This window comes from Micromys minutus, assembly GCF_963924665.1.
Source record: "Micromys minutus genome assembly, chromosome: 21".
Lineage (NCBI taxonomy): Eukaryota > Metazoa > Chordata > Mammalia > Rodentia > Muridae > Micromys > Micromys minutus.
In genome coordinates this window covers 41,923,278-41,935,356 of record NC_137956.1, presented here as the reverse complement: position 1 = coordinate 41,935,356, position 12,079 = coordinate 41,923,278, and the positions used below count along the sequence as shown (strand labels likewise).

Genomic DNA, 12,079 nt, shown 5'->3' with positions numbered 1-12,079 from the left:
CACGCACATATGCTTACACACACACATTCACACTTCTGCATGCACACACAGCCACATGTGCCCACACATACACACATATGCATGCACACACACAACACATCCACATGTGTGCACACATTCACACATGCACACACATAAGCACACAGAGCATTCTCACAGGTTCTACAGTTTTTTTGTTTTTGTTTTTGTTTTTTTTTTGTTTGTTTTGTTTTTTTCTGTTCAGCTAGAGATGATGCTAAATGCATGGCCTGGGCTGACTGTGATGTCATTGTATACATGTAAAAGTCTCATGCCTGACTGATATAATTCTTCCCTCCATGCGGCTTGCTTTCTTTTGCCTGTTCCCTAAGTTAAATGCTTCTGCATTCGTTACCCTTTTTAAAGTTTACTAGCTTAAGTGGCTCTGGAAATTTTAATAAAATGCTTGCTAAGTACAACAAACTGAGTTCAGATTCCCAGGTCCCCTGTATAAAGAGCTGGCCATGTAGTGAATATCTGTAGACTAAGGGCTCTGGAGTCAGAAGTAGGAGAGCCATGTGGGCTTCCTAGCCACCCAGTGTAGCCAAACTGGTGAGTTCCAGGTTCAGCGAGAGACCCTGTTTTAAATCATAAACTAGAGAGTTGTTGGAAGAACACACCCAGTGCCGGCCTCTGATTCCTCATGCATAGGCACACGTATGTGTCCATGCACGCATACATGAACACAGACACACACACACACAAAGTTTACCAGCCATGCACAATCAATTGTCTTTAGACTTTGGTGTCATGAGCAAACAGGTTATATGATCTTGCTGTAAACTTCTCAGGATTATCTAAAACTCAGAGTCAGATGCAAACCATCACTACCCTAAGCTGCTGACATCCGTGTCTCCTAAAAATACAGCCTCTCGGTTCCTTTACCTGTTCTTCTAACTACAGTGAGTCCTTGTGAAAACACACACAATTCAGAAGTATCAGGTTTCACTCAGGGAATCAATGTTTTTCTGAAAGATGGTGACACGCATTCCATCCCAAAAGAAGGCTCATCATCTCTGGAGTAGGCAGATCCAGGCTGGCTACTGAACGACCTGCTGACAACCACACCTTCCTTTGCTGCTGCGCCTTCTTTGTAGAGCCAGTCCCTTCCACGCTAAAAGAACATTTTTCCTTCTGCTGGAAGAAAAAGACTTGGGCCAAGTTGCTTCTTACCTCTGGGCTCTTCAGCTGAGCAAAGCTTTATTTCTTGCATGACTTTTCTCGATATGCCTGGCTGAAGCGCTTTTTGATTATGTATTTTTTTCCCCCATGTATGCTTTGCTTCCTTCTCCTCCTCCCTCTCCTTTCCAGTGTGAGTGTGTGTCGACCTCAGTTTGCCTTCCTCGAGACCAAGTTCATTTCTGTCCCTGTGTCACAGAGAGAAGAGATAGCTGCACAGTTCAGCCAGCTGAGTATGAGCCAGCAGTCCTCGGGTGACACTCCTGAACCTCCCTCTGGTACAGTCTACCCAGCCTCCCTCATGCCACAGCCGGCTCAGCCACCAAGCTATCTCATCACTTCTGCAGGCCAGCAGCTCTCCACAGGGGGCTTCTCGGACTCTGGCCCCCCCATCTCCCAGCAGGTCCTGCAGGCCCCGCCCTCTCCCCAGGGATTTGTACAGCAGCCTCCACCTGCGCAGGTAGGTGCCTTCTTGCCCACCCTTCTTTACCATGATGGCTTGTGGCTGGCTGATGTCTGCCCTTCTCTTACCCTCTTGTTCACATCCACATTCAATCCCTGGCAACAGGATGCTTTGCCCACTTCGCCAGATCCTGGGGACCAGAAAGTATGTCAAGTCAAATGATCACAGGTGGGAAACCTGAAGAGGACCCATCTTCCTTGCTCCTGGCATAGCCCATGGAAAATGATAGACTCTGGGTTAGGGAGATGGCTCATTTGGAATAGTGCTTTGTGCGAAAGGTTGAATTCAATCCCCAGGACCCATGGTAAAAGAATGGGTGTGTGGGGTCCGCTTGTAATCCCAGCACTGAAGAGGCAAAAGCGGGTGTATCCCTGAGACCTACTGGCAAGTGGCTATAGCCAAATCAGCCAGTTTCAGTCCCAGTTAGAGATCCTGTCTCACAAACACAAAAGTAGCTGGACAGCTCCTGAGAAAATGACACTTGAAGTTGTCCTCTGGCCTCTAGGTGTGCACACACAGACATACACACACACACATACAGAGGCACACATAGACATATATACACACAGACATATACATATACACACAGACATATACACACAGAGACACACACACACATACACACACAGACATATACACACAGAGACATACATGCACACACGAACACACACACACACACATACAGAGACACACATAGACATATATACACACAGACATACACATACACACAGACATATACACACAGAGACACATACACATACACACAGACATATACACACAGACATATACACACAGAGACATACATACATACACACACACACACACACACACACACACACACACACACACATGGTGATGCTGTTCACAGGGCAGAAACCAGCAGGAAGGGCATGTTCCAAACCTGGAAAATTCAACTCCCTCCCTTGTTGCTCAAGAAATTTGTTTTCCCTGCTTATCAATTCACAGCCACCTTCTGGAGCTGCTCTCCAGACAGGCGTGTCTCTATGAATACAAAGAACAGAGAGCAAAGCCAATATCCACTGTCCTTTCCCCTTCCCAGGCGAGCCAGAACCCACAGCCGATCTCACAGGTAGCCATTAATCATATTTAATTGACTGGAGCATGTAAGACACCACAGGTCACTGATTTTTACTGTCTTCTCTAAGACTGATCTCGTGTGTTTCTGTTCAACACCAAGCATCTTCGGGGCTCTCCTGGGTATCCCTCGCAGAATATTGGAAGTGATTACTGTCAAGATGGAAAATTTGCGCCAGCATTTTTTTTTTTTTTTTTTTTTTTTTTTTGCTCCGTTTTCAGGGAGCGCACAGGCCCAAGCAGCTTCCACCCTAATTATGAAGCATAGCCTGGGAGGTGCTGCTTAAAGTGCATGTCACCGAGGTGTCATTAGTTCCGCTGCCTTCCTGTCGTGCATAAATTACTTGCTCTTCAAGACACACAAAACTCTCCACCAGCAAATGATTTCTTTCCTTAGTTGTTCATTTTGAATGATTGAGTTAACGGAGGACCCGAGTTGCCAGCATCTCAGTAATATTTCCTCCCTGGTGGGATTTAAGGTGGTGCCTAAGAAATTTCAAGTAACTAGAGAAACGGTTCCATTACTATACTCATTATTTTACTATAAGTCAAATTTTTCTAGCGTAATTATGGGGAACAGACAGACCCATTGCTACAGGTCTAGGTCACAACTCGTAGCTAACCATGCAACTTTGGAGAGAGTTCCACTGAGCCAGTCTGGAGGTGTCTGTGGAACTATGGTCCCTTTCTTCAGAGGACAACCTTTGAATGTTTCCCCCTGGCTTGTGTGTGCTTTCCTAATGTGTCTAGAAGGAGACAGCCATTGATATGAGTGAGGCTAAAAACAACCCGAGGACGAGACATAGGAGGAAATATTGTTGACTTCTGGCCACTTCTCCCTGTGAGTTATTTCTTCCTATATTAAACCAACCACTTTTGCATACTCTACATCTTAATATGGTTATTCAAAGCATACATTTATTCTTGTGCAGAGCACCTTTGTTTCTTTGTTGCTCTACTCTCCCCATTCACAGTTTTTCACACTGGTCTTCCCAAATATGACCTTGGGATCAGCTCACTTTCCGTCCTCTAGGTGCTTCAGCCACCAGCACCTACATAGGGGGTTACCACTATTCATAATCCCCGCTCTGAGGGATGTGATTTCCTCTTTGGATTTCCACAGACACCAGACATGATGTATGCACACACATGCAGACAAAACACTTATACACAAAAATTAAAACAAATAATTCTAAAAAAACAATCCCTAGGAGGATGAACAAGACACCCAATATTATACTCTGAATACACACACATACACACATACTCTCATGCATACACACACGCATACACACACAAAATGAGAGAAAGGTTAAATGGCTACGAACAATGTGTGCAGTTAGAAATAAGGCAGAATAGTTCTAGGCTCTCCCAGCCCCTCCCTTGCTCATCTACCGTCCTAGAAAGTGAGAATAAAGTTCTCGTTGATTCCATGACATTGCAAGACCACAGCCATACTATACTTTCTTTGCTTCCATCTTCTTCCTGAGGGATGGGAATGTATCAAACACTCTAGTAGCAAGATGGAACTCTAATATCTTATCGACATAAGAGAATCACAAAATAAAATAGGCATAAAATCTGAGCTATTAAATAATTGGTTCACGGTCTTCTTCTGCATACACAACTTGTAAACTCTTGGGTATATAACAGATGGCCACTATTCTCCCTTTAAAGAGGATGAGAAGAAAAACGCCAGAGGCCTGAAGGTTGAAGGTGTTAGCTGAAGTCAGTAAGAAACTAGCATTACCTGGTATTGATAGGTGAACAAAGATATCTTCTATATCAGAAAGTATTCTAGGGTGTTTTCACTGGCTGTCAGCCATTAAACGGTAGGTAGAAGGTTGGCAGGCCCAGGGATATAGACCTGTAAAACTAGCATCTAAGGAAAATCATGAATTCGAGGCCATCCTCGGGTTACAGAATGAGTCAAAGTCCTGACAACTAAGTATGAGACTCTGTCTGAAACTTCAAAATAAAAGGATCCCCAGGGATGCCTGGGGAGATTGGTCAGTCAGTAAAATACTTACTATGTAAGCATGAATACCTGTGCTTATCCCCCACATCCCTGTTAAAAAACCATGCTAGAGGCTCATTTTGGAATCTCAGAGCTGGGCATTGAAGAGAAGTAGATGCCCTGGCTTCCTCTTGCCAGATGACCTCTCTCATCAGCAAGTTTCACATTAATTTTCATCTTGTTTCAAACAAACAACATGAGTAGTGCCTGAGGAATGACACCTAAGGTTGTCCTCTGGCCTTTACACCCATGCTCACACACACACACACACACACACACACACACACACACAGCCTAGGAATACACCTAGGTGACTGATAAGGAGCGTCCATAAAAGCCTAAATTCAATCCTCACTACTAAAAATACGTTTGCAGAAGACACATAGGCAATATCTTAACATGGGTTTTATTTGTGCTGCATATGCTACAAATTTTGATAGAGGCTATGTATGAATCACTCTTTGAGGCCTTGGCTAGACGTCAAGTGGTCTTTGGCTGCTCATGACACAGTCACCAAGTGGGCCTGACTTCCCCGGAGAAGTTCGTTTCTGTTCCATTTGGTACTGGCTGGAGCACCTGACCCCGGTCATGCTTAATGTCTGAAGACTGGGCAGCGGGGAGCCTCTGGCCTCTTAACACAGCCCGATAGATAGGGATAGATAGGTTCTTCCCTGGAGACTAAGCCCTCTTGGGGGATTGCAAAGCTCTTTAAAGTTCTGCTTTGGGAATGCCAGACATCACTTTTGCCTCTGCATTGATCAGAGCAGGTCACAGAAAGTTCCAAAGCATGGGCAGGAGAAATCTTCGACCAGGGGAGACAGAGCTTGCACACTGAAACAGGTGTGAGAGAGGATGCTTTCAACATCTGCCACAGTTAAATGGCGCTGTATCGAAACAGTGGGTTTTATGTGAAAAAATGTTTCTGGTGTACAGCTCTCGTCGTTTCTCTCCCCTCCTGTCCCACAGATGTCCGTATATTACTACCCATCTGGTCAGTACCCTACCTCAACCACACAGCAGTACCGACCCCTGGCCTCCGTCCAGTACAGCACGCAGCGGAGTCAGCAAATACCACAGACCGCTCAGCAAACAGGTACGGGAAATCCGTTTCCTTTCCGTCCTCCGGCTTGGTTACTTTGGATGGTGAATTTCATAGATGTACTCATTGGATGAATACCCAAAAGAGACCATTTAAGTCACATGTTTTCCCTACCCAGGGAAACTAGCAAAGCAATTGATTCACTCTGTGGGAAACTGAAAGGCACGAGGAGCCGAGAGTGTACTAGCCTGCGCATGCTCGGCTGTTCCCCTAAAGCTATTTTTACATCCTCTGAGTTTATTTTAAAGCATAGAGACAAGCGCATCCCTATCTTCCGAGCCCATGTGTGTTTTTTGTTTCCTTTTCAATTCGAAGAGAGTATTTTCCCCGGTTCTGAAAGGAACCAAATTAGGTTGTGATGATACTGTCCTAAAATCCAGCGCCGGCTTTAGAAGAAGGCTCCATGCAGCATGCTTGATGGAACTCTGACTCCATGGTTCATTGTCACGATGGCCCCATGCCTGCCACCCAGAGCCCCGGCAGCCACTGTGCAGTGGGAAGGGGGGCCGATGCACTGTAAGAGAGTGAGTAGCAGGTCTCACAGTGAACCGGTCTCTTTCCCTACTGTGTCAAACTCCTAAGGAATGCCGGTATCCAGAGAGCCGCGGGCGCCCGGCGGGGCTGAGGGAACCGCGCCACCGCTAGGCAGCAGTCCCTGTCAATCCCGCTGACTAAACGGCAGGGAGAAACTGCTAATTGTCATGCTGAAGACTCTGCCTCTGTAAGTAGGTCACACTAAAGAGCTCCTGCTGCGGCTCTCCATGAAGGCCCGCTCCGAGGTCGGAGGTCTGCGATGGAGACATCCGTACAGGAATACGTAATATGTACAGATACACGCGGGTGACAAGGATAAGATGCGTGCCGTTTTAATAAGCTAGAAGAAAAAAGCCAAAGTTACGGTCTTTGCTAAGGATTAGCTCCAGGCACAAATGCTGCCGCCGCCAGAAATCCATTGTTGATGATGCTAATCCTAAAGCTTTGCCAGATCCAAACTGGAGACAGAATTCAGTTCTTCTGCCCCTTGGTTGACTCTGTCTTCTTCCTTTCACTTAGGATACATTTAAAGACTTTTGGGGGGAGATTAGAGGAACCCACAGTAGACAGTTTTTTTATCTCGTCTAAATGGTGTATTTCTCTGGGACTTTTTGAGTGACCTTGGTACTTTTATAGAAGGAAGAACAAAAGGGGTTTGAAGTTATTTTTAACGGAAAGCCTTCGATTTTGTCTTGTGCAATTGCCAGGAAATCTCTAGCATGTTGGTAGGGACTGCAGTTTCTTCTGCTCAGTCCTGCAGGATCGTGCATTTGCGTGTGAATGGTCCCATCCTTGTCCATCTATGTTTACTTAAAAAATTATGCTGTAGGATTGGGAGAAAGTTGGGTTGGTAAAATACTTGTCATGTGACCATAAGGACCTGAATCATCAGAACCCAGGTCTAACATAAAGAAGGTGTGTAATGATTTGGGTTTGTAATCCCACCCTGGAGAGCCTGAGGTTCCCTGGCCAGTTAGTTTAGCTTACTCAACAAACGCCAAGCCAGTGAGACAGCCTGTCTCAAAAGCCAAGATGCATGGCACCTGAGGAGTAAACCAGCTGTCCTCTGTTCTCCACACATGGCTACCAACATATGCATCCCACTTACACTCCTGAAAATACACCTTCACACCCAAACTTACCATTTAACCTCCCAGACCTTAGTTCAGAAGGTACCACAGAAAAGATGGCCTTTGAGTCAGGAGTGCATCTGGAAGAAACACGACGCAGGTCATTAATTCTACTGATCCCACGTGCATCTAATGTAGTGCCCGGGTGTGGCTTTCAGAATTCTAAAGAGATGTCCCATGATGTTACAGTAGGAAGGGGCATAGCTGTAACAATGTAGCAAACTGCCAAATTCAGTCTGTGTCCAGGTCCTAGGGCCCCAGGGTTAGGATTGTAATGATCATTGGTAACACCGTGGTCACCTCTCTCTACTGTCTCCCCTTGTAACTGAGAGCATGGGACAAAGTAGCTGTGCTGTTCTCATTCTTTTGTGAGGAGTACTGAGAATGTTTGAGAGACGCAGAAATCCCTCCTGCATCCCTGGGACATAAATATGGATAATCTCAACCACATCACTTGGTGACCCATGATACATATATGGGGGGGGGGGGGAGTAAACCTTGTGGAAGGCTTGTGTTCAGAGTGGAAATAAGGGCAGGTTCCACTTGTTCAAATCATGGTTGACAGTCATTGTGATCTGAGAGTAAGAGACAGGAAAAGGTAAATGATTCAAGAATGGTGTGGTCTCCAGACTTGCCACCAATAGCACACTGATGCAGAACAAGACCTTTACCCCACACCCCCCCACACACCCCCACCCCCCACACCCCCTGCCCCCCCCCCTTGGTGATTGTGCCTGACACCTGGCCTACCATTCCAGCAGAGCTTACCTGCAGAAATAAATTTACTGTGGATTGGTGAAGGCAGATGCTTTCTCAAAGTCACATAGAATCCAGTGCTGATGAAATCCCAATACTGTGATGAGGCATGTATGTTCCACATTCTGTAAAGAGGAAGAACTTCTCTAAGGCCCAGTGGAACCAGCAGAATTTGAATTGGCCACTCTTGGGTTATTCATGAGAATGATGCTATTAGTTGGACATAGTCCCTTTAGGTGGTTGTGGCAGCTGTGTTTTCTGGAGGAGCTGTGCAAGGAATGCCACCCCCACCTGCACCTCCCCCCACTCCACCCTCAGCATCTTTAAGGATAGACTCTGGGCTAGTTGTGACTCAGAGCCACACCACAGACATGCTGTATCTAGTCTTCCAGTTTTCTTCTGGGCTGTCCCACACTGGAGCATTTTCACCCATTAAAGTCAGTGAGATTTATCCCCACTCTGCTCTGGAAACTCCCTGCCACGTGTATTTACTTATAATTAAGAAGCATCTCTCTCTTTTGTGTTCTTGACAGAGTTGATCCCCTGCCGGGTTACAATGCCTTCCCTAGGCCTTGAAACTACAGGTAGTGACTTATACCTTTTCCCATTCACATGTGTGTATGTGTAGGTATTTCCCCATGCATGTGTGTGTGCCCACACATGTGCACATGTGTGGGCAAATGAGTATGCAGATACATATGGCAGTGACTCAAGCTCACTGTTGAGAATCTTCCTTTGCTCCTCCACTGTATTCACAGGTATGGCTAGCCTAACTAGCCTGCACCCTCTAGACTTTATTTTCCAATGCTGGGATTACGGGCATGCCCCCTTGGCATTTACGGGAGCTGGGGACCAGAACTCTGGTTCTAATGCTTGCTCAGCAGGTGTTTTCTCCACTAAATTATCTTCCCAACACAGACAGTGAATTTTTATAAAGAGAACCAGAGTCCTTACAGCCTGCTGAATGAGACACTGAGCTCATGGATATTAGTCACACCAGGGACAAGAATCTTCCTCTTGGGGACTTCCTTCTCTTTGCCCCTGATGTGGGCTCTGCAAACTAAACCCAGATCCTTAGCAAGCTCAGCACGTGTCCTTCCCCACTAGTCAGCCTCCGGAGTTATTGGCCAGTAGAAGGCTGTTCTGAAGGTCTTTTACACATTGAGTTCCAGTTTGGGACGTTTATGACTGTCAAGGAATAACCCTTTTTTTTTTCCAAAGCTGTGAACATAAAGTCGACATTGCCATTTGGATTTCTCAAGGATTAGTAATCATTATTATTACAGTTTGCGGCAGAAGGGGGTTGGATCCCGAGTAAGCTGAGCAAGCTCTCTAGCACTGAGCCTCAGCCCCTCCCCCTTCCTTTCCCACAGTTCTGTCCCTGACATCGCCTCTCTCTAACTCCTCTCTTTTCTTCCAGACACTCTTTCCAGACCCACCAAATCCACCCCATGTGCATTGCTTCATTGAGTTTTCTCTACTTTGCCATCTCAACTTCTGTGCTCCCTGTCTCTTTGCTCCAACGTTGTTTTCTGTTTTCTTGAGCTGGGGGTGGGGCTCACTTTATTGGGCCCATCTCTTCCTTTTTTTAACCACAAACACTAAGTGCTCTGTTTCGTCCTCAGTGGAGGGCCACCTCTGTGCCCGTATTTTCATATGCTGTTTTCGTTTCCCTGGTTTGGACTAGTTTTGTCTTTTTGCATGTGGTTAGGATCAAACCCAGGATCTCATGGATGCTTTCCTAGCAGCAAGCTGCACCTCTAACCTTGCAAACATTTTTTAAAAGTTTCTTTAGTACTGCCTTTTTGACCCATGCATTATTGAGTGTCATGCTGTTCAATGCACAAGGGTTTGGAGAGTTCCTTCTTGTCTTTCTGTTACTGGGTGTAGATAGATTCCACCACAGTTTGGTAAAGATTCCATGTGATCTTCATGCTGCTAAAATTGTGGGGGTGATTTCAACATGGCCAGACCTGCTCTGCCTTCAGGAATGCTTGATGAACTTTTGGTATGGCCTATGTTTAGGTACCGTATTATACAGTAGATCTCGTCTGCTTGTTTTGTTGTTGAGATCTCCCACGTGTTGACTGGCATTTTATTTGCTAGTACTGACCATTTGCATCGGTCATAAAATCTCCTAAAGGTCTGACATACACCTCCAAGCAAGGGATCTCCATATCCCTGGCATCTCCCAAGCACAGGGGCAAAGCCTTCAAGGCACACTGAGCTTGCTGCCAATTGGCTTCTTTTCCAAGCAAATGTGCTTTATTCCTTTCAAAGAGAAGGTTAATATTCCACATAACGAGTCTGGAAGGAAAGGCTCTGATCAGTGGGGGTGGGAGAGCTGCTCTCTCTCTCTCATCTCTCTCTTTTCTCTTATCTCTCTGTCTCTCTGTTTTCTCTGTCTCTCTATGTGTCTCTTTCTCTGAATATGTGTCAGACTTTAAAAAATATTTTTATTTATTCTTTGAAATTGTCATATATTTATACAATGTATTTTGATCCTCTATTCACCACCACCTTCCTTGCTCAGACCCATTTTCCTCCCGAGTTCATGTCTTTTCTGTTGTTGTTACTGATGAAGCCTTGAAACCAATGAATACAATTAATACACCTACATACTAACAGATATGGGACCATCTACAGCAGGCAGCTTTCAAATCCTGTGCAGGTCTACCATGGCTGACACAGTCTCTGAATGTGTGAAGTCAGAATCGCCAAATATAGACAAGTTCTGAGAGTAGCAAACACCTGAGAATAGAAACACAGTCCCCAAGGCTTTGGAGATGTGTCACACCTGAATTCCAGGCTTATGTCAATAAGAGACCCATGCAGGAAATTTGAGGGAAGTGAGAACCAGGCCAGGAATGTAGATTCTGTCTGTCTTCTTACGGTCATGATATGATATGGATAATCTGATATTAGGATAAATTGATAATGGAATGGCACAGAAAACTGAAAGTGGCTCTCCAACGTTTGGAAACATCTCAAAGATCACACTTCCATCCCTCCTCTGTTGAGCCTTTGGTGTGCAATGATTTCTTTGGGGAAGAAGCACAGTGTAGGAGTCAGTCTGTTTTGAAAATTCCAGCTTAGAGACAGCCCATTTGATTAGGCTTAGCTGCATTCACGTGCATCTATGTTCATTTTGGAGTGTACATGGGGTGTGTATAAGACAACAGAGAGGAGCTGGAGAGAGTGAGAGAGATTGATTGATTGACTGATTGACTGATGATTGACTGGTGGCTTGGAGAGAGAGAGAAAGTGTGCTCTTCAGCCTTTCTTCATGGCATCGCATCTTCTCCCCTTGGAAGACACAACCCACCAGCTAAAATTTCAGCACGAGTACCTAAAAGGCGGGAAATCTCTCAGCCTTCCAATTCAAATATAGATGAGAACGACACGTCATGCCATGGGAAAGAATGGCAGCTGGACCAATCAGCTCCTAAAGTTATAGCCTTTGCCAGGGTGTAGTGTGTCTGCAGCCGGGTGCGCCTGCTGACCTGGGAAACTGTGTCGCGCCCAGCCCCGTCCCGCAAGGAAAAGACGCAACAGGGACCAGGTTCTTCTCTCAGCAGATTTATTCAGGACACCTTCTTGATGCTTAGATGGATCCCGAGAGCCCCGAGCCTGGGAGGCTTTCTCCTTTTATCCTCCCCGCCCATCCGAGCCCCTCCGATAGCTGAGGTGTCATAGTATCATTAGTCCTTAATGTGGTGTGACAGTGGCGTGATACAGGCGCATGCGCTCCTAGGGTGTTTACTGTTTAGAGGGGGCGGACACCGGCG

At 45.8% G+C, this 12,079-nt stretch overlaps 1 protein-coding gene across 13 annotated transcripts in view; it reads left to right on the top strand.

Annotated features, from left to right (window-relative positions):
- ARPP21 (cAMP regulated phosphoprotein 21) overlaps positions 1-12,079 on the top strand; it is a 160,199-nt gene that overhangs the window by 104,484 nt on the left and 43,636 nt on the right. For all 13 annotated transcript variants that reach the window (XM_080934817.1, XM_080934816.1, XM_080934815.1 and 10 more), the window contains 2 exons: positions 1,397-1,657; positions 5,739-5,865. In XM_080934817.1, the coding sequence (XP_080790943.1) occupies positions 1,397-1,657; positions 5,739-5,865 (388 nt within the window). The remainder of the gene's footprint in view (positions 1-1,396; positions 1,658-5,738; positions 5,866-12,079) is intronic.